The sequence below is a fragment of the Sminthopsis crassicaudata genome, chromosome 3, assembly GCF_048593235.1.
Source record: "Sminthopsis crassicaudata isolate SCR6 chromosome 3, ASM4859323v1, whole genome shotgun sequence".
In the NCBI taxonomy this organism is placed as follows: domain Eukaryota; kingdom Metazoa; phylum Chordata; class Mammalia; order Dasyuromorphia; family Dasyuridae; genus Sminthopsis; species Sminthopsis crassicaudata.
The window spans coordinates 624,064,740-624,088,575 of record NC_133619.1 but is presented as its reverse complement, the minus strand read 5'-3'; the positions used below and the strand labels follow the sequence as shown (position 1 = coordinate 624,088,575).

General features: G+C 39.0%; 1 protein-coding gene across 1 annotated transcript in view; it reads left to right on the top strand.

The window, feature by feature from the left end:
- The first annotated feature begins 11,117 nt into the window (after positions 1-11,117).
- Positions 11,118-23,836, top strand: part of LOC141564192 (coiled-coil domain-containing protein 50-like) — a 51,840-nt gene continuing 39,121 nt past the window's right edge. The window contains exon 1 of the mRNA XM_074306355.1: positions 11,118-11,450. Coding sequence (XP_074162456.1) covers positions 11,402-11,450 — 49 coding nt within the window. The 5' untranslated portion in view covers positions 11,118-11,401. The remainder of the gene's footprint in view (positions 11,451-23,836) is intronic.

The window sequence follows — 23,836 nt, the reverse complement described above, 5'->3', positions numbered from 1 at the left end:
GAGTGTTGCTGAGACCTTTGAAAGGGAGGATCATGAAAGGATATATCAGAGGCCAACTTTGGCCAGGTTAAAGACATTGGGACCTAAGTCAAGAGGCTTTAGAGGCTTTTCAGGGCTGCTCCTTCACCTTTGGTGTCCACCTGTCAATCAACTCTCTTCCTGTGACTCCAAGAAGCTGTCGCATGAGCTGTGGTCCCAGCCTAGTAGCAGCAGACAGATTAAGCCACATAGAGGGTAACCAAGGGGTCCTCAGACCTGTCAATGAGTCCGGGATGTGAAGACTTCCCTGGTAGAACAGGGGGATGAAAACAATTTGTTCTGATGGCCAGGAAAGTGGCTGAAGGAGGTCCTGTGGAGGTCTTAGGGCTTGGTCAAACACTGAAAGTGCCAAGGGCATCCATTGCTTCTTGGGCCATGGCCAGTCACCCTGACCATGATTTTGTCCCTGACTATCATGGCTCTGGAAGAGAGAGCGATGCTGATGACTTTGTGCTATTCTCCCTCTCTTAAATCCAATTCATACATAAGTCAAGACATCACTGGTGGTCTCAATGATCTTCAAAACCAGAGGCAATACCTTTTAAGTATACTGCCTATCTCTTATATGTATATAACCATAGTGATATATATATATATATATTTAGAGAGAGAGAGAGAGAGAGACAGAGACAGAGAGACAGAGACAGAGAGAGAGACAGAGACAGAGAGAGAGACAGACAGAGAGAGAGAGAGAGAGACAGAGAGAGAGACAGAGACAGAGAGACAGAGACAGAGACAGAGACACAGAGAGAGAGACAGACAGAGAGAGAGAGAGGGAGAGATATTTGCATGAATGCTTTCTGCCCCCTTAGGATGACGACTCCCTGTCATATTTTTGCCTTTCTTTTTATTTCCAGTGAATAGTAAATACTTAATAAGTGCTTTCTGACCGCCTGTTGTTACCTCATAATCATTTCTGAACTTAACCAGCCCTTTGCCACCACCCAACTGAGCCTTCACTTCTTACAAAGAAAGTTAAACAAAATCAGTTTAGCATAATGACCACAGGAGGATAAGGTATGCAGTATTCTGTACCCATAGTCTCCCACTTGCATTTCCTTCTCTGCCCTTCAGGGCTAATATTGAACATGAGAATTAGACAGTCTTCAGCTTTGTTTGGGGCGTTAAGAGTAATAATTAACAATCAATTAATTGATAATCAACAACGTTTTTTTGTTTGTTTGTTTGTTTAGGCAATTTGGGGTTAAGTGACTTGCCAAAGGTCACACAGCTAGGAACTGTTAAGTGTCTGAAGCCAAATGTGAACTCAGATCCTTCTAACTTCAGGGCTGGTGTGCTATCCATTATGCCACCTAGCTGCCCCTCAACAAATATTTCTTAAGAGCCTACTATATACCAGTTGTATTATTGTTGGCCCTTCATGATGAATAAATTATTATTTAATAATTAATTAATAATAATGATAGTTAACATAGTTCATATATGTATATATATGCATTTATACAAATATGTGTATTTGCACATATTAAAATATGTTAACACGATGTGATTCATCCAAGTTCCAATGGTCTTGTGATGAAAAGAGCCATCTACATCCAGAGAAAGCTCTGTGGGGACTTAGTGTGAATCACAACATAATATTTTCGCTTTTTGTTGTTGTTGTTTGCTTGCATTTTGTTTTCTTTCTCATTTCTTTTCCTTTTTCATCTGATTTTTCTTGTGCAGCATCATAGTTGTGGAACTATGTATAGAAGAATTGTAAATATTTAACATAAATTGGGTTACTTTCCATGTAGGAGGGGATGGGGAGAAGGGAGGGAGAAAAAATTTTGCAAGGGTGAATGCTGAAAACTATCTATGCATGAGTTTTAAAAATAAAAAGCTTTATTAAAAATAAATAAAAATATGTAAACTATCATTATATATTTTTATTTATAAAATTATATATTATGGATATGTGCACATTGTTTTCAGGTTTGCAAAGTTCTTTACTTATATTATCTCATTTTATCCTTACAATCTTCTGAGGTAGGTACTGTTATACTCATTTTACAGACAAAGAAACTGAGATTTGATCAGCCTCTGAAGCAGAAGATGCAAAGAAAAAAATGAAACTTCCCCTGCCCTCAAGTAGCTTACATTTAGCCACGGTCACTCTGGCCAATCTCCTTTTAAGTTTATTTACACAGTGTGAGAAAAAGTGACTTGAAATCAGAGAAATTATGGTTGAATTTTGAGTCTATTACTTATGAGTCGGGCAGGTTACCTTCCCTTTATGGACCTAGGCTTTTTCTTCTGGAAGGTGAGAGGCTTGAAGGCCCCATAGTATAGGAGAAAGAGCAGTAACTTTGAGTCAAATTGGGTCCTGGGTTCAAATCTTTTTTTTTTTTCCCCTTCTTTCTGAGGCTGGGGTTAAGTGACTTGCCTAGGGTCACACAGCTAGGAAGTGTTAAGTGTCTGAGACCAGATTTGAACTCGGGTCCTCCTGAATTCAAGGCTGGTGCTCTATTCACTCTGCCACCTAGCTGCCCCCTGGGTTCAAATCTTAACTGGCACTTTCTACTGTTCAGGCTCCAATGGGACTCACCTTCCCTCTAACTTTAGGACCTTAGACAAGATAGCCTCTTCATGGTCCACAATTCTGTGACCTCTCTTACTAGGAGATTCTAAGGTGCTAAGGCTAATAGCCAAAGCTCATGAGGCTGTTACAGCTTCTCCTTCCCAGCTGAAAGATGGCAGAAGTCATTGAGCCCCCACTTTTAATCACTCAGATGAAGTCAACTCTTCAAATCTCCTTCAAAGCCATTCCTGATGAATCAAATCAATTAATTATTTAGATGTCAATAGCTCACCCTTCTCGCCCCCTCACCCTCGTCATCATTCCTTCTATGTGTGACTCATCTTGGCAAGAATGAGATCCAAACTCTGGTCGTCATTTCTTTCACAGATCAGTCTTCTTAACCGAAATGACCTCCAGATGGCAGAGATGTAAATAGGATGTGTTAGAAAAATGATTCTTCCAAGTTCAGGAAAAGCCACCTATGGATATCCACAGACCTCTGTAGAAAAATCTGACTTTTTAAAGCCAAAAAGGCTCCATTTTTGGGGAGCCGAAAGTAGATGAACAACCTTAAAAAGAGCTCCATGAGCCTTCACGGCACAGGTTGTTAGTGCTGCCAGAACACTCCACACAACATTCTATGTGACATCTGTATATTATTCGAATGTGACTCCCTTTAGACCAAGAACAGTTATGCTTTTGTCTTCATACAGCCTGAGGGGTGCAGTAGGTAGAAAATGGCAAGATTTGGCAAATCAATGGATATGGAAGGTGAATGAGAGGGAGAAATCAAGGATGACTCTGAGGTTGTTAACCTGGTGGCTAAAAGGATGATGGGACTTTAGTAGTAGTAAGGAAGTTCAGAAGAAGTATGAAGAAACTGGAAAAACCTCTCTCCCACTCTACCAACTCTAACAGTCCCCTTATGAAGGCTCAAAATGTTGATCTCCAATGAGGGGAAAGTCCTAGAACCCAGACTTAGGGGTTCAGTTGCATTCATAGTATATGTGAAACCTCAGCATAGAGATAGTAATGGAGCCCATAGGAAGTGATAAGGTCCAAGTTGGAGAATATCAAGAAAGAAGTGGGCTCAGGGACATAACTTTGGGTACACATACAGGTAATGGGATGATAAATGAGCAAAGGAGTGGTCAGACAGATAGGAGAAGCAGGAGAAAGCAGTGTCACAAAAACCCTAAAAGCAAAGAGTAGTAAGGAAGAGGGTGGTCAGCAGTCAGAAGAATGAGGATTGATAAGAGGCTATTTAATTCACCAAATCAGGGGATTTTTGGAATCTTTGGAAAGAACTGTATCAGTAGAAAGGTGAAGCCAGAAACCAGATCACTGGGAGCTGTAAAAACAATAAAGGAGAAAAAGTGGAACAAATGAGTGTGGATAGATTGTTTTGTTTTTTTTTTCAAGGAGTTTGGCCAAGATAGAGAAGACAAAAGTAGACTGGTTCTTTAAGAATAGGGGAGACTTGATTATATCTGAAGATAATGGGAAGGAATCAGTAAATATGAAGAAACACGATTAGAGAGAGATGGGATAATAGGGTAAAATTGGCTAAAGAAAATGGGAAGAGACTGGATGATCTCTGACTGATGGACCACTCTATTTTTTAATCAAAACTTTTTAGTAATTGCTATTTAGTGGTATAGTTTGAGTTCTGGTATTGATCCTTGCCACTTTTTCCATTATTACGCTTCAGATTCTTGGCCATTTGTTCCTCCATATGATTTTTTTTTCTAGTTCCATAAGATATTCCTTCAGTTGTTTGGTTGGGCAGTGAATAAATAAATAGGCAGTATTGTCATTTTTATCAAATTGGCTTGATGTATCCAGGAACCACTATTATTTCTCCAATTATTTAGGTTTGTCTTTATTTCTGCAAGGAGTGCTTTATAATTGGCTACATATAATTCCTTGATGTATCTTGGTAGATAACATAACAAAGTATTTTATATCTCTTGTGGTCATTTTCTCTTTCTAGCTCTTCCTGCTGGATTTTGTTGGTAACATAGAGGAATATTGGTGATTTAGTAGACTTATTTTATATCCTGCAATTTCACTGAAATTATTGATTGTCTTAATTAATTTGGGGGATTGACCCTTTGTGATCTGGAATTCCCTTCTGGTTTCCTTGGTAAAAGTCTCAGCCAAAATTTTATCTTCTACAGGAAGCTTTTTCAGTTTTCTTTAATTTTAGTGCCTTCTCTTTATGGATTAACTCCAATTTATCCTGCACACATCTTATTTGTACATAGTTGTTCATATATTGCCATTAGATTGAGCTCCTTGAGAACGGGAACTTAAAAAAAGACAAAACTTTTCTTAGTATCCCCAGTTGACATTTTATAAATGCTTATTGACTTAACAGGAATGGTTGTTGGATTTTGTAAAAAAAACAACAAAAAAAAAAACCACCCCAACTTTTCCAGCATCTTTTGATGTAATTATATGGTCTTCATTATATTTATACATATGTGATTTTATAGATATTTTCATGTATATGATTTCTCATATTTATTTATATGATATATATTTATGTATAAATATATTTCTACAATATTATATGTTTATATTTTTAAATCTTCCTTTTTTAGGAAAAAAACCCAACATTTTGGGTACAAAGACAACTTGGTCATAAAGTGTAATTTTTCCAGACTGTTGCAGCCTATATGTTAAATATTTTACTTAAAATGATTGCATCGATGTGCATTGTGAATATTTTTCTAGCAACTTAGCACCAGGATAATACACTGTGACCAAGTGGAATCTATACTAGGAATGCATGGTTAGTTCAATATCAGGAAAATTATCAATTTGACCATTGATAATTTACTATATCAGTAACCAAATTAAGAGAAATCATATGATTATCTCAATGGATGCAGGAAAAATATTTTTAAAAATAAAACACCCATTCCTATTAAAAACATTAGAGAGCATAGGAAAAATTAGAGAGCATTTACTTAAAATGATGTGTCATCTAACTAACATCAACAAGCATTATATATAATGAGGATAAGCTAGCAGCATTCCCAATAAAATCAGGGATGAAACAAGGTTGACCATTATTACCACTGTTCAATATTGTACCAGAAATGTTAGCTTTAGCAAAAAAGAGAAGAAAAAGAATTGAAGGTATTAGAGTAGGTAATGAAGAAACAAAACTATCACTCTTTGCAGGTGATATACTTAAAGAATCCTAAAGAATCTATTAAAAACCACTAGAAACAATTAACAACTTTAGTCAAGTTGCAGGATATGAAATAAACCCACTTAAACCACTGGCATTTCTTTATGTTACCAACAAAGCCCAGTAACAAGAGATAGAAAGAGAAATACCATTTCAGATAACTGTAGATACTATAAGATATTTGGGAGTCTACCTATCAAGACAAAGCCAGGAATTATATGATAATATTGTTCTAAATTTTTCCTCCTCTGATTTGATTCTCTTGTTTAGATATAAAGATCATATTTAGCTCACAGAAAGAATTGGAATGCTGCTTTCCTTTGCTATATTACAGTTTGTATAATATTGGAATTGTGCTTATTAAATGCTTGATAGAATTCACTTGGAAATCTATCTGTTCCTACTATTTGATCCAATCATTCTGGAAAGCAATTTGGAACTATGACCAAAAGAGTATAAAATCATATATACATACCCTTTTATATAGCAATACCACCACCAGGTCAGTATCCTAAAGAGATTTTAAAAAGGCGCAGGGAGACTATTTATAGCAAGTCCTTTAATGGCAAAGAATTGGAAATTGAGGAAATGCACATCAATTGAGGAATGACTGAACAAATCATAGCATATGATTAAGATAAAATGCTATTATGCTATAAGAAATGTCTATAGAATTTGGTCTTCCTCTATTTTGAAAAAAAAATTAGATTAGTCTATTTATCTGTATTACTAGTTCTCTCCTCTCCAAAAAAACAAAAAGCAAAAAACAAAAACAAAAACTTAGGTCTTAGATTTATTTATTATTTTGAAGGTTTTTTTCCTTTTTAATTTTATTACTCTCTTCTTTAATTTTAGAATTTCTACTTTTTTGTTTAGTTGAGTTTTTATTTGTTACAATTCAAGCTTTTTAGTTATATACCCAATTCACTAGTTTCCCCCCTCATTTCTTGATGAAAGAGTTTAGAGAGAAAATTTCCCCCAAAGAATTGCATTAGCTATATCCCATAAGTTATGTTATATTATCTCATTATTGTCCTTTTCTTTAATGAAATTTTTAATTTTTTATAATTTGTTCTTTGACTTTTCAATTATTTAGAATTATATTGTATAGCTTCTAATTAGTTTTTAATTCTTTAATCAAGAGGTCTTTATTAAAATATTTTTATTGCATTGCAGTCCATAAATTATATGTTTAAGTTTCTGCTTTAAACTTTTTGATAAGATCTTTATGTACATAATCTATGGTCAGTTTTTGTAAAAATACTACATACAGATGAAAAGTATATGTGATCCTTTCTAATCACAGTTAATAGGAAAACTAGGTGATACAATAGAAATAACATTGGGTCTGGAATCAGGAAAACTGGGAGTTCAAATCCATTTTCAAACACTACAAGCTATTTGACCCTGAAAAATCATATGAAACATGTTGCAGCCAGTCAGCCCATTGGGGGTTTCGCTAAGAACCAGAGGTAGGGTTTGGAACTGTGCTAAGGAACCTAATTCCCTTCCCTTCTCTAGAGACCAAGGTGGGTTAGAGGTAGAAGAGGTAGGGATTAAATATCCCATATTTGGGGAATAAGTCTGTATACTTGTGATATACATATGAATATATATATATTCATATTATAAATTGTAGTTATATATGGTGATATAACTTTTTTTTTAAGGCAATCAGGGTTAAGTGACTTGCCCAGGGTCACACATCCAGTAAGTATCTGAGGCTAACTCTGAACTCAGATCCTCCTGACTCTAGGACTAGCACTCTATCCATTGTGTCACCGAGGAGCTTGCAAATATCCTTTTGTAAAAATTAATCAGCTGTTTTCGGCTAAATGGAACAGGAGATCACCCCGACATTTGAAGAAACACCATCAGTAGGAGCTGGAGCCATTTACAAAGAGCCTTGACATCCCCAGACTCTGTAACAGGTACTGGAAAACCTTTAGGGGTGGGGGGGAATGTAACAAACTTGATCTTCACGCAATGAGGGCCAGTATAGTCCATGTTATGGTAGTATTATCCTCTCACTCACATCTCATCTTGTCCCAAAAGATTGCATGAGTCACTTTGTTAAAAGCATTTCTGGAATCCAAGTTTAGTATGACCATGATCTACTAATTAATGTATTATCTAGTCCTGCAACCTGGGGTTTGCTCATCCAGTTGGACTTGGTGACTTCTAAGGGACTTCAGGGTTTAAACCAAAATGATCAAAATTAAAGACAAAATGATTTTAATTAATAGGATATAGGCAACATGGGAGAGGATTTCAGTCTGGTATTTGCTACTGTTAAGCCGCAGATCTGCCCCTGCTACTCTCCTGCTCAAGAAGAATCCATGCTTTTAGAAGGAAATGCAAGTCCTTCATAATCTAGCTCCAGATTTATTACGGAATAAATTTCTTCATAATCTCAATCTATACTCCAGTCAAATTGACACGATATTTAGCCCCCAGGTACTCTTCCTTCCTCTCCTTAGAACCTCCTGTTAGTCTCAAGGCTCAGCTCCAAGACCACTTCCTTCATTGTACATTCTCTGACCACTATAAATTCTCATATTGACCTATCTACAAATATATCCTATACCCTAATAGAATATATTTTTAGAATGTAGTATTGAATCAATTTTAATTCCTTTTCTTCTTTTCCTCTCTCCCCATATAATTAGTAATAATTAATTATTATATTATTACATAATAAGAATAAGATAGCACTTATATAACACCAGGTGCTTTATAAACATTATGCTCACAACAACTGTTTTCTCCATCATACAACTGAGAGATTTAAGTGACTTGGGCAGGGTCATAAAATGAATAAGCATCTGAGGCAGGATTTGAACTCAGATGCAAGTGCTGCCCACACTGTTGTCATAGCCTTTCTAACATCTCACAAGTATACTCCCTTCTCTTCTCTGACACAGCCAAACCTCTGGTATGAGCCCTTATCACCTCAAGCCAGGATTATTATTAAACTAGTCTGCTGGTTGGTCTGGGTGCCACAAGTCTTTCTTTCCCACTTCAGTCCATCCTCCCCTCAGCTTATTATTCCCTATCCTACTTAATAAACGTTAGTGACTCCCTATCAACTCTAGGGTAAAAAATAAAACCCTTTGTTTGGATTCAAAGTCCTCTATAACCTGCCCTCCTCCAGTATTTCAGCCTTCTGTCCAGCCTCCTCAATGCTCCTCACCCCAATCTGACTCTGGGAATTCTCTCTGGCTGTCCTCCATGCCTGGAATTCTCTTCCTTCTCATCTTCCTCTCTTGGATGCTCTGGTTTTCTTCAAGTTCTAGCTAAATATCCCACCTCTTACAGGAAACCTTTCCTAATTTCCTTTTAATTTTCCTTCTGTCTCTCAATGGATTTTCTTCAATTTATCTTTTCCCCCCCAATTTCTCCCCACCCCACATTTAATAGTTTTTTAAAATTTTTCCCAATTACATGTAAACATAATTTTCACCATTCACTTTTATATGTTTTGAGTTCCAAATTTTCTTCCTCTCCTCCTGCCCCTTCCCAAGGCAGCAAGCAATCTGATACAGATTATACATGTACAATCATATTAAACATGTATTTCCACATTAATCATGTTGTGAAAGAAGAATCAGAACAAAAGGGAAAAACCATGAGAAAGGGGGGGGAAAGGTGAAAACAGTATATTTTAATCTGCATTCAGACTCCATAGTTCTTTCTCTGGACATGGATGGCATTTTCCACATCATGAGCCTTTTAGAATTACTTTAGATCACTGTATTGCTGAGAAGAGCCAAGTCTATCATAGTTGATGATCATACAATGTTGCTGTTACTGTGTACAATGTTCTCCTGGTTCTGCTCACTTCACTCTGTATCTGTTCATGGAAGTAAGTCTTTGCAGATTTTGCAGATTGCCTATTCATCATTTTTTATAGCATAGCATTATTCCAATTATATTCATATATCCAACTTATCTTATATACAGCTTGCTTTTTTACATAGCTGTTTGCCTATAGTCTCCCCCATGAGCTCCTTAAGAACAGCAACTATCTTTTTTCCTTCTTTATATCTTCAGTACTTAGCATAGTGCCTGGCACAGAGTAATCATTTAATAAATATTTATCGACAGATTATTTTTAATTTTTTGGCTCATGTGAAAGTAAATCTGGCTTTGCAGATTAATTTTTGTATTAGCCACCACCTATAAACAGTCTACATTTTTTTTTATCTCTATGGTTTTTTTTTTAAACCAGTAAATAATGTTCCCACTGCAAAGATCAGTAAAAATAATTTAATTTTGACTCTGCAGCCTTATGTAAAACCAGATCTACACGTGTCTGAATGAGTGAATCAAAGGGTTCCCAATTCTTTGGACTGAAACAAATTAAAGGTAACTACTATGAGGAGCTTACTATTTGACATGAAAGTTTTACAAGCCTGAGGATTTGAGGAACAGCTGAGGGCTTGTGATTGCCTAGGCTTTATTTGTTTAAAAGAAATCAAAGATTTCATTTTCAGGATGACAAACATTTCCTCACTTTTCATCTTTTCAGATTTTTTTTTTTTTAATCAGGACTAAGGGGCAAAAAAACACCACTCCTTTTGGTTTAGTTTCCTCACTGATAAAATGATAAAGAGGGTGGACTTCCTTAGGGGTGTCTGGAAGACCTGAGACGTGTCCTTAGACACTTTCTAGCTGTGTGACCTTGGCCAAGTCACTTCACTGTTTGCCTCAGTTTCCCCATCTGTAAAACGAGCTGGAGAAGGAAATGACAAATCACACCAGCATGTTTGCCAAGAAAACCCCAACTGGGTCATGAAGACATAAGTGAAACCAAAAAAGACCGAAAAAATTGGGGAATCTAGTCGGAAGACCGCTTGGTGGGTGGAGGTTGGGAGGAATCTTTTTTTTTTTTTTTTGTTAAGCGCTGTATTTTAAAAGTTTTCTAGAAAATGAAGTGACAATCGTGATCCTTTCCCCACTCATCCCCCCCTTCCCCACCCTTTTTTCCTTATTTCTCGGCCTTCTCTCCACCCCACCCCCCAACAAAGCAGCAGCCCAGAAACACCAGATTGGGTGTATTGTTTGTCAACACAAATTGCGTTTTCTCTCTGTCGGGTGGGAAGTCCCCACGGGCCTGGGGAGCCGCGGAAGGGGGGATCTCGGGCTAGCAAACCCCGGGGCCCAAGCCTTTGGAAGTCCCCACTTCGGGAGGAAAATCCTCGGCAGCCACCCGTGCACCAGGGGTGGGGGGGAAGGGGGTGCGGCCAAACGTTGGGAGCCCAGGGGAGTCTAGGGGGGCTGGCCCCCGGGTTGTTCTGCGGGGAGGGTGGGGGGGCGGGAGTGGGGTCTCAGCAGAGAGGGGGCACGGCCGGAGGACCCGAGCTCCCGCGGCTACTGGACCACCGGGGAGCACTGCAGAGGGCGGGGCGTGGGAACCTCTTTGTGGCCCGGGGGAGCAGCTCGGCGGGCGGAGCCGGGGCCGGACCCGGACCCTGCAGCCTCCGCGGCCTGCTCGCTCGCTCGCTGCGCCTCCCCACCTCTCGGGCGGGCGGCCGGGCACGAAGGCGCGGGCAGGCGCGCGGCGGCGGGAGCTGGAGCCCGGGAGAGCAGCGCTCGGCGGCGGCGGCGGCGGCGGCGGGGACAGCTCCCAGCCCAGCATGAGCGGGCTGCACGTTGACCGGGCCCGGCTGCCCGGGGTGCAGGAGGGTAAGGCCGATCCTGGGCGCCCTCGGCGGCCCGAGGGGCGGGGTCGCTGGAGCTGGAGGGAGGGGAGAGGACGGGAGGGAAGGGACTCAGGTAAAGCGCCAGGCAGGTGGGCGGGGAGGGGGGAGGTTGTCCAGCCCCCCAGCTCTGGGCGGGGCACCTGCACTCCCTGGGGCAGCCTGCTGGTTCTGGGGGTGCCCTCTGGCTGCGCCCCAGCCTTTGTCCCTGCCGCCTCGGGCTGCGAAGGACCCCTCTATCACCCTTCTGACCTCGCGCCCCCTCGCCGTCCTCTCCAGAGCCCGGGTCCCCTCTCCAGCCCTAACTCTAACGCTCCCGGGACCGGGCGTGTCGCTCTGGGCCAGCGGGTAGCCGGGACTTCCTAGCGGTGGCGATCCCTGCTGCCCGCCCCTCCCCTTCCCCGCGTGGGCCGAGGCTCGCTGGGGGGTGAAAAGAGGAAACAGCCCCTTTCCTCCAGGAGTCAGGGACGGAGGGACTCAGAGGCCTGCCAGCCCCACCCCCAAATGGGGATCCCACTGACGGGAAACGGGGGTCCCAGCAGGCGCCTTGACCATGACCACACAGCAAAGAAATGTCAAGTAGGATTCGAATCCAGGCCCAGTCCGCCCGCTTTGTCTGTCCCAGACTGCCCCTCAAGTGGGTTCAGTATTGCAGTGAACCCCGAGACTGGAATCCCTTGGAAGCAGTCTCCATGGAACAGCGGACAGACTGCTGGAAGTCAGAGGAAATGGGATCTGGTCCTGCCTTTGTCCTGCTGTTACTCGGGAGATCTTGGTCAAGTCACCGCATCTCTGCCCTTAAGATAAAGTGTCCATCCGGTAAAACGAGGGTCTGGGGTTACAGCCCTCGAGTCGTGAGCCCACAGTGTAAAATGGTGTGTTAAAGGATGGGGGATGACGCTTGAAGATAGAGGGAAATATGGCAGAAAATCGAGCAGTAAATGTTATTAAGCACCTACTGTGTGCCATGGAGAACTCTAGAGATCTGCGTTCTGGTTGTTACTCTGCCATTAACCAGCAGTCACCCCCACCCCTTCTGAGCCTCAGTTTCCCTGTCTGTAAATCCACCTCCAAGCATCTGAACCAGGAAGCAGATTGTCATTTATAGACAGCTCTTAGTGTCTGGAGACTCCTTGGTTGTCTAGCTTGAAAAGTCAGTCCCGATTTTATTTTTATGAACTCCTGTGACTTTAATTACAAATAATCCTCCTCAAGAAATTACAGTGGAACCCCTTTAGAATGGTGTTGTCCCAGAACAGGGCTGACAGCTTTACGCCATGTCTGCCTTTGAGCCAGCTGGCGGCACAGTGGATAGCAAAAATGGCCCTGAGGTGAAAAGGACCTGAATTCAAATCCAGCCTCAAACTTTTGTTAACCTTGTGACCCTGGGCAAGTCATCTTGCTTCTGTTTGGGGCAGTTTTCTTTATTGTAAAAGGGGATAATAATAGTATGGTTCCCAGCATGTAGTAGGCACTTTGTAAATGCTTATTCTCCCCCTTTATTGTGGCATTAGGTTGAGAGGGAATTAATTAATGCCCTTATTGTGGCATTAGGTTGAGAGGGAATTGATTAATGCCCTTATTGTGGCATTAGGTTGAGAGGGAATTGATTAATGCCCTTATTGTGGCATTAGGTTGAGAGGGAATTGATTAATGCCTTTATTGTGGCATTAGGTTGAGAGGGAAATAATTTTAATTGAACCCTTTGGAAGACTTATGGGAAAACATGAGCAAAGATTATATGAAATGGAAAGGTTTGGAAGAATTGTGATCTACATCAATAATTGTAGAATTACAAATCTTTCAAGATACCATAGAATACTGGACTCCTGGTAAGTGAATTGGGTAGTGATAAATAAAGATCATATTTTTAAGGTTCAGCATTTCAGTTTAAAAAAAAATCATCATTTTATTTTCAAAAAACTAAAAAGACACAAATCTCATACAAAAATTAGCAGAAACACAAGCTTTCTGAAATCTTTTTCTTCTTTTCTTACCAGAAGTTAACTAGTAAACATTTCCTTCCCTTTTATAATCAACTGTGATTATAAGACAAAGAATCAGAAACAATCTCACTATTGGGATGGCAAAGGGTTTAGGAATAGATTTTGCTTCTAACCAGAAGCAAATAAAAATATCCTGCATATTTGTACAATGGAGAACTCACTAGATGGATATTTTATGTATAACATTCTTTTTAAGACCTGTAGAAAATACTGCATCATTTTTAACAAAGGACAAAACTTTGGAGGGAAATATCTCCCTCCTCCCAATATTATTAATGAGACCTTCCCAATAACAAAGGGCTTTAGAGAAAAAAAAATCATTTGGTTCTGTCCTGTTTTTGAGATTCCTAGGATGTCTTTTTATTCAAATGAAAAGCTCCCCATCTGAGGGAAGCTGTGTGGATGTGGTTATCCCTGTAGGGCAGATTTGGGGATGTGTTATTTGCCCAGTGAGCCTTTTAACAAATGGACAGGCATCTAGCCTTGTAGTTAATCAAAAGAAAGAAAACCAGGCATTTTCACACAGTTGAAGAAAAGAAATTAAGGCATTACTGGAGAAAATTGTATATTCCCCACAGCAAGATGGAGTTGTACACAAAATACACAGCCTTAGCTCCGTGGGTGTCTTTACCCTGTATTTATCCCCTGTAAAAGATATTTTTTATTGGGTTTTGGTACAGACAGAGTTACACCCAGCCTTCTTGGTATTGACAGTAAATCTCCAGGGAGAATACTGAATCTAACAACATTCCTTTGTAAGGAATACATGGGACTCAAGAGTAATGATAATTATTATTATTATTGTTTAAGACAATGCCAGCCCTTTTCCCCTGGGAGAAAATCTCTCTCAGTATGCTTTCGTTCAGAAAGCAATTTCTTTGTTAATGTTTTGAGAAATGGCTAATGTCCTTGTGTTTCCGATTTAACCTATCTACCCAGTGCTTCCCTTCCTGCCCGTTTTATCAGTAGATACCACACCCTTCTTCTTCCCTGCCCTCACCATCCTGAGCTTTCCCAGATTTCAGGGGATTTGGAACCCTCTGCTTACCAATTTGATTTCCACAAAGAATCTAGGGCCAAGGGATGGAGGTTGCCCTTGTGCTCTGCAAAGCGTAATTCCATCTTCTCTTTAAAGGATTCCTTTACTCACATCTGGCTGGCTCAGTATTGATAACAGACTACAGATGTAGTATTTTCAGTATTGGAAAATCAAGGCTCCAACTTCATGAATGCTTAGTCTGCCATTTTCAGAGCCTGTGCCTGTCTCTACACTTATGGATATGGCCAAGGAGAAGAGAGACAGACCTCCTTATTCTCTGGGTTTTGGTTCCCTCTTCTGTCAAATTTGCATTTAATTAGCACCTCCTTCTGTCATTAGGCTTGAAAGAGATAATTTATGTAAAGTGCTTTGGAAAAATTATAATGCTCTATAAATATTTGTTCCTATCACTAATACTGAAAAATCATTCTTATCTTGATCAAATGAAATGTTCCTTGAAAAGGGCTTGTATAGTACCTGACACACAGTAAGCACTATATAGAAGTTGGCTGTTATTACTATTAGTATTAATTATTCAAAGGGATTCAGATGCTCTTTGGGCAATTCAGTATCCTGCTATAATTATTGTTATTACTATTATTATCTTCTCTTTTTTTTTTTTGGATGGGGTTTGGATAGAAATGGCAGGGACAAATCACTATCCCAATATTTATTATTTTCTATACAAAGCAGACTATTGTACAGGTGAATAACATATCTGCTTTTTGTCATTGAATACAGGATATGAGTTTCTAACAATAACTAGCATTTCGGTAAGATTTAAGATTGCATTGGGAAATGAAATGTATTTTATTTGAGCCCCACAACATCCTTGAGATTATTATGAACATTATCTCCAATTTACAAATGAGGAAACTGAGGCAAGCAGAGATCATTTGTCCAGGGTCACTCAGCTAGGAGGTGTCTGTGGCTGGATTTGAATTCAGGTTTTCTGAGTCTAGGGCTAGTCTTTTTATCACTAGCTACTTATTTTCTTACCCTGCATATTGTTTATTATGTTGTTGTTTATATAGTTGCCCCCATCCGAAGGAGAGCCTTGAAGGCAGGAGCCAGGAATTTTGCCTTTCTTTGTATCCCCAGTGCCAAATTGGGTGACTGGCACTGAATAACAAAGTTTGTTGACTTGACTTGGAACAATTCTAGTAACCCATTGATTTATTCTTTTATTGTTTGTCTAGACTTAGTGTAGTTAAGTGAACTAAATAACTATAATGTGTTAGACAGCCCAGCCTAGTGTCGGGAAGACAAATTGAAATCTGGCAACAGACATTTCTTAGCTGTGTGACTCTGGACAGGTTACTTTACCTTGTCTTCCTCAGTCTCCTTATCTGTAAAATGAACTGGAGAAGGAAATGACCAACCCCTCTTGTATCTCTTCCAAGAAAACCCCAAAGGGGGTCACAAAGAGTTAGACATGACTTAAGAAAGTAATGGAAAAAATATTCCTAATGCTGATTAAACTCAAAAAGGCATCCTGCCTATGTGTTTTTTTCTCCAGAGAGTCAGTTAAACATTTACCAGGACTCCCTTTTTAAGCCACTATAGCAGACTTAGGGGACACAAAGCCAAGCAGCTTATATATGTGGTCATGTATGCACACATACATACATCTATATATACATATACATATATACTATGATTGATAATCATTGAAATGATTATTATCTATAGCTATTATTTATCATTAAGTTAATTATAATAATTACACCATCAACCATATTCATAAATAATTAACGGCAGCAGCAACAATAATTAATAATAATATCACCATCTTGACCCAAAATGAACTCCCATAGTGTGGAGTATTGACAACGAGCTTCATTGTGGTTGTCATCCCCAGTTTTTACAACTTATCAATTCATTCTTTTTTTTTTTTAATTTTATTTAGAATTTTTTTTCCACAGTACATATGCATGAGTAATTCTTTTTTTTAAATAATATTATCCCTTGTATTCATTTTTCCAAATTATTCCCCCCCTCCCTCTACTCCCTCCCCCCGATGACAGGCAATCCCATACATTTTACATGTGTTACAGTATAACCCAGATACAATATATGTATGTAAATACCATTTTCTTGTTGCACATTAAGTATTAGATTCCGAAGGTATAAGTAACCTGGGTAGATAGACAGTAGTGCTAACAATTTACATTCGTTTCCCAGTGTTCCTTCTCTGGGTGTAGGTAGCTACCTCTGTCCATCATTGATCAACTGGAAGTGAGTTTATCAGTTCATTCTTGAAGTTGTCTGAGCAGCCTGCTCTTCCCTTAGCGCTCTGTTTGAGTGTTCCCATGAGTTCCCATGCTGTTCTTGACAGCAAGAACTATCTCATTTTTAATCTTCTCGGATCTGGTTCCTAGCCCAGCACCGGGCACACAGTAGGCACTTATTAAATGTTTGTTGGATTGGATGAGATTGGCTGTGGATTTGATCTCTTTTTGGAGGAGACCCTGGCTACTTGGAAAATGTGTGAATTTTGTCCTAAGGACCAAGACTAAGAAGTGTAGAAAGTGAAATCCAACAATTTTGGCAAGGAGAATTCAAAGTACCCCCTTGTCCTCCACACCTGGAGGTGCTTTGGGCTACAGTGGAAAGAGGGGGCTTGGAATCAGGAAAGGCCTAAATTAGAATGTCATCTCTGACACTAACTATGAGACCTTGGTCAAGTCATAAAATCACACATTTTAGGACATTTTGGTGAAGCCTATAGATCCCTTCTTGGAATCATGTGTTTAAATCCATAAATAGAATTATTATTATTATTACCAATAGTAATAATAATTTCTAGAATTTCAATTGATCAACAAACATTTTTATTATTTTAAAGATGTATTTTCAGCTGTAAATTCTCTCTTTCTCTATCCATTAAAGAAGGAAATATGATATCCATTATATATATGAAGTTATGAAAGACATATTTCTACAATAGCTGTGTTGCCAAAAAAAAAAAAAATGAAAAAAGTGAAAAAAAAATCAGTCTGCATTGAGTTCATCAGTTCTCTCTTTCTCTGAAGGTAGATTTTATATTATAAGTCCTTTGGAATCCTTATAGATCCTTGTTCAATAAACATCTATTAGGTGTTTACTATATTCTAGGCAATGTGCCTGAGCACTGGGGTTATAAAAGGAGGCAAAAGACAGTTCCTGTCCTCAAGGAGCTTTCAATTGAACTGGGAAGACAACATGTAAACTAATATATAGAAAGCAAGCTACATGCAAGATAAACAGGAAATAATCTAAAAAAAGTAAGGCATTAGAATTGAGTGACTGTGAAAGGCTTCATATAAAAGATTGAATTTTAGTTAGGACTTAAAGGAAGCCAAGGCGTCAGTAGGAGGAGATGAGGAGGCAGATACTTCCAGGTATGAGGGAAAGCTAGAGAAAATGACCAGAATGAAAAGACAGAGGATCTTATTTGAGGAACTTCCAGGAGGTCAGTCTCATTGGATCAAAGAATAGGTAATATCGAGGGAATAAGGTATAAGAATAAGGTGGAAAGATAGGAAGGGGATGGCTTATGAAAGACTCTGAATGTTAAGCAGAGCATTTTGCATTTATTCCTGGAGGTGAAAGGAAAAACTGGAGTTTATTGAGGGGGAGAGGGTGACATGATTGGAGTTGTGCTTTAGTGAAATCATCACTTGTGAGGTGAGAGATCAGTGATAACCGGTGTCAGAGGAATAATATTGATGGGAGATTGCAAAGATGAAATCGACATAATCTGGCGAAAGATTAAGACATGGTGGGGTGAGAGTCCAGTATGACTCGTTGAGCCACTGGAAAGATGGTGTTGCCTTCTACAGTAATAAGGAGGTAAGAGGGTTTAGGGAGAAATATAATAAGTTTGGATTTAGACACATTGAGTATAGGATGTCTACTGAACATCCAGCTTGAGCTGTCTGAGAAGCAGTTGGAGGTGGGAGATTGGAGGACAGCAGAAAGACGGGGGAAGGAAAAGTAGATTTGGGAATCATTTGCAAAAAGATGATCATTAAATCCATGAGAGTTAAGATGACCTAGTGAAGTAGTATAGAGCAAAGCTTCTTAAATGTATGGGTCATGTAACTAGTGTGTGTAGGGGATCATGAAATCATGATTCATTTTCAATAAGTATTTGATTTGTATGCCTATTTTATATCACACAATATTTCCCAAGTGAAAAGGAGTTGCAAATGGAAAAAGTTTAAGAAGCTCTGGTGTAGAGAGAGAAGGTTTCCGGTTGGCAAAATGCTTTGTAAGTAGTATCTTGTCTGATCCTCACAACAACCCTAGGAGGTTGAAGCTATTATTTTCCCTATTTTACAGATGACTAAACTGAGGCAGGTAGAGATTAAGTGTCATGCCCAGGGTCATCCAGCTGGGAGATGTTTTTAGGCCAATTTGAAATTCCAGTCTTTCTGCCTCCAGGTCCAGTACCCTACTCATTGTACCATGTAGGATTTCAAAGAAAATCAGTTTTTATTCAGTTATCAAAATGTTTTTAAAAAACAAAAGACAAGTTCATGGACCCCAGGTTAAAAACTCCTAATCTATAATCACCTTCCATTTACACTGCATGTCATTTAGATGTACCATTTCCCCATATATTGCCTCCCTATCCTTGAGGATAGGAAATGTGTTTTTGCCTTTCTTTCTAGTCTCTGATGCTTAGTACTTTGCCTGACCCCATGTTGTTGTTCAGAGAATAAATAGTAAAGACATCAAAAACAATTATCATTTCTTTTTAAAAAAATAACAATAGCTTTTCATTTTTCAAAATACATGCAAAATGATAAGTGTAGAAATATGTTTTATTTTTTAATAGTTTTTTTTTCTTTTTCAAAACACATGCAAAGATAGTTTTCAGCATCCACCCTTGCAAAACCTTGTGTTCCAGATTTTTCTCCTTCCCTCCTCCCTCCCCCCTGCCCTGGATAACAAGTAATCCAATATAGGCTAAACATGTGTAATCCTTTTAAATATATTTCCACATTTCTCATAACATTTCTTTTGTTATTGAGTCATTTTTCAGGAGGGTCCAACTCTTTGCAACCCCATTTGGAGTTTTCTTGGCAAAAATACTGAGGTGGTTTATCGTTTCCTTCTCCAGCTCATTTTACAGATGAGGAAACTTGAGGTAAACTGGATTAAGTGCCATGACCAGGGTCACACAGGCCACATTTGAACTCAGGTCTTTCTGATTCCGGCCCAGGACTCTATCCACTTTGCCTGGCTCTATATTAAGGACTTAAATTGATGCTTGTTGGCCGATAGGCAGAGCATTTATGAATTGGGAATGACCAGTAACTACCGAAGCCTCAGTTTCTCCATTTGTAGAATGGGAATAATTATATATGTAATGCTTAACTCATCAGACTCTTGTGAGGATTGAATGAGAGAATGGGTGGGAGTGTTTTACTTTAAAATGTTATATAAATGCCAGTGGTTATTATTAGCAATATTATTAGCAACACTAACATGTTTAAATAGAACCATGACTGATTTTTTTTTTACAAGTAGGTAATTTTAAAAGTTTGTCACACAATTAAGAGTAGGATCCAGAATTTCAGAGTAGGGAGAGACTTGATTGGCCAGCTAGTTTAAATCATATTTGAAAAGGAATTCCCACAATAACATATCTAGTCTTTGTTTGAAGTCTTCCAGGGATTAAAAAAACAATCCATCTAGATGACACAATAAATAGAACTCCAAATAGAAGTTCCAAGTTCAAATATGGCCTCAGACACTTCCTGACTTTATACTATATTTGGTCAAGTCACATAACCTCTCTTGGACAAAGTGGAGATAATAGTTGCATCTATTTCTCACAGTTGTTACGAGAATCAAAAAAAAATTATATTTTTAATGTACTTTGTAAATCAAAAAGGGCTACATAAATACTAGTCATTGATATTGTTATTATTGTAAAATACAAACTGTTTAGTTTGGCATTTTAAGCACTTCATAGTCTGATCCCTGATTCCCAGCCTGATTTCACATTACTCTCCCCTTGTGAATTCTTAAATTGGTAGAATGAGCTCAGGAGAGGGTCTACATTTCCATGACATTATCACTGAAAGAAAACTGAAGTACTTGAATCTATCTTTAGCTACTTTCAAGTCAAGGCGGGATCCCTTTTCTCCTACAGGAGATCATTCTTGATTTCCAGAGTCCTTAGTTACATTTGTATAACAAATATACATTTGTTATATTGCCTTTATAAAAAGTAAACTCTCCTTTTATACGAAATCTTGTTTTACTTCTTAATTGTAGTTAGATGGAAACATTTCCAAATATTTTGAATGCAAGAAGATTGAATCATAAAGGAAATCAAAATATTTTAGTTATTTCAGGTCAGAGAAAGCAGACTTGTGCCTCAGAGTAATAAATTCTAAATAATTGATATTTCCCAAATAATATAGTTACATAATACAGTTGCTATTTTCCCTTTAAAAAAAAAAAAAGTTCTCTGAGGGCAGGGACTGCTTTGTTTCTTCAAAGCCTTTCTCAGATGCTGCCTCCAACATTTTTTTTTACCCCAGGCTCTCCAGTTATTAATTTCCCTCTCCCCCAGCCCATTACTCACTTTCTTGGGGACAAAATCATTCATAAGCAAATGGGAAATGCAAATTATGCTCAAATTGTACCCTAATATGTCATTGTCATTGGAACAAATTGACTTTTTCCAAAAGCAAACATTATAACAGAACTATTTTGTTTTGCAAATATATCTCCAATTTGGGCGACAGCCTAGCGGATAGAGAGCTGGATATTCAATAAGACCTCCATTCAAGGCTGGCCTCTGATTCATCCTGGCTTTGCAAACCTGGCCAAGTCACTCTCTATGACCAGGCAATTGTCTAAAGCTAGAAAATGCAGACTTGCCATAGTTCTTCATTGGAAAAGGGAGATTCCTCACTGGAAGCTCCTTATTTTAGTGAAATTATGGGCCCAATCTGGTATTTCCTATTTACTTGAGACTCCGTCTCAAGAAAGGAGGAGAGGGACAGGAAGAAAAGAGAGGGAGGAAAAAAGAGAGAAAAGAAAATAAGGAAAAGGAAAGAAAAAAGGAGGAAAGAAAGGGGAGAAAGGAAAAACAAATTGTGTGTCCTGAAACTAAGCCTCTCTTTGAAACCTAAGAGCTTTCTTGAAAAATGCCCCAGTGTTTGTCTGGCTGCTTTAAAAGGATAAATATCTAGGATTAAGTCTGTTTACAATCAGTTTCATTTCCATTTAGTGTTGTGTTTGGCTTTCCACCTTTGGTTTTGACCAGGAAGATGATCTCATACTCACTTAAAGTGATTGAGAGAGCCTCCCCCCTTCTCAAAACAAATTTTGTATGATTGCAACTCCCTCATGTTTGACAGTGGTCACCTTTCCCCAGATAAGAAGGGAAGGAGAGAGGAAGGGAAGGAAGGAAGGAGGGAGAGGAGGAAAAAAGAGAGGGAGCAAGGGAAGCAGGGAAGGAGGAAAAGAGAAAAGAAGAAGGAAAGGAGGAAGGAAGGAAGAAAGGAAGGGAAGGAAGGGAGGAAGAAAGAAAAAGAGGGAGGGAGAGGAAAGAAAGGAGAGGAGAGAGGATGCTTGTCCTTAAAAGCTTTATATTCTATTGGATTCCCTGAAGTATTTGTTCTAAAGAAAAAAGAAAAACCTAACATTTGTGTAACTTCCCTCAAAGGAAGATATTACAGCTTTCACCTCCATTCGACAGGTAACATACCTGAGATTAAGATTACCAATGACTTGCTCATCAGAGGATCTGAGCCCAGGACTGTACTACACGACCTCTCACTCCCTGTGTACCATGTACCTGTACCAGGTACATGTCTGTACCTTTCTGTTTATGATTTTGAGAGAGACAAGTTTTTAGTGAGAATCCATCAAACTCTTTCCTTGAAATGGAGGAAAAGCAGGTGCCTTTGAGATCTGTGTTGGTCTCAACATTTAAACTAAGACTGATTGATTTAAGAACTCCAGTTCTCTTTCAGTGATAAGGTCATGGAAATGTAGACCTTCTGAGCTCGTTCTGCCCAGCCCCATGAAAGCTTTCTTTAGGTCTCCAAATTGTAGCTGACACTCTCGGGGTTCCAGCAATAACCCTGAGGGAGTTGGCTTTTTATAGATTATTGCTCACAAGCCCCCACCCAGCATGCTTTGCAAAATCAATTAACCAACTGACATTAATTAGCTTTTACAAAGAGTTATATACATGGTGCTAAAGTAAGAATCTTTGGTTTAAAACATTTCCCCCAGGCCAGGGGACATAAAGTCCAAGTACTAGATTATTAGGAAGAGGAGGAGTAGATTTAGGGAACACCTAATTTTGGGATTATTTCTGGTAACTAGAATTCCTTTTCCCTGTTCCTCTTGCAGCCGCCTTTCTGAGTCAGTCTCCCTCCACTCGGCCCCTAAAAGTCAATCCTTTCCTTGCTGTGTCTAGTTTGTCCTAAGTGTGTCTCAGTCCTAATAGAGACAATACCATAAGCCATTGCCAACGGGGAGCCCAAAATTCACAACTGATCAATTAGAGGGCTGTGTTAGGGAGAGGCGACTAATACTCCTTGAGTCTCATTCCTCCCTGTCCTCCACTTCCCTTCTCATAGTCTTCAGGGGGCGCTTTCTCGCAGTATTCCTTTTCTTCCTAAATTTCTTTGAAATACAGATATGGCTAATTTCAACACATTTGGTGTGTCTTCTTTCTAATTTCATTTAATGACTCAAAAAATACTTCACTTCTTCCAAATTAAATAAGAACCTGTTCATACCTAGTATATGCCTCTGCTTTGAAATCACTAGAGATATCCAGGGCTTGTCTGCACCTAGTTTATATCTATATCTATTTCTATAGATATAGATATACATATATAGATATAGATTTTTTTTTTTTTTTTTTTGCTAAGGTAATTGGGATTAAGTGACTTGCCCAGGGTCACACAGCCAGGAAGTGATAAGTGTCTGAGGTCACATTTGAACTCAGGTCCTGCTGACTTCAGGGCTGGGGCTCTATCCATTGCACCACCCAGCTGCCCCCCTAGTTTATACTTTCAATAGGAAATGTCTACACCTTGGTAAGTACATTATTTGAAGATGATATTAGGGAACATCCCTTCCAAAAAAGAGTCCTCTAGCTCCAAAGATGTGACTAAAGGCCATCCAAATACATTTAAATACTCCTAATAGAGACTATAATTTCATCATTTATAGAATCATAGACCTAGAAGTGGAGCAGCTAGGAGGTGCAGCTGATAAAGCACTGAGCTTGGAATCAGGAAGACTCCTTTTCCTAAATTCAAATCCAGCCTCAAACACTTACTAGCTGTGTAATGCTTT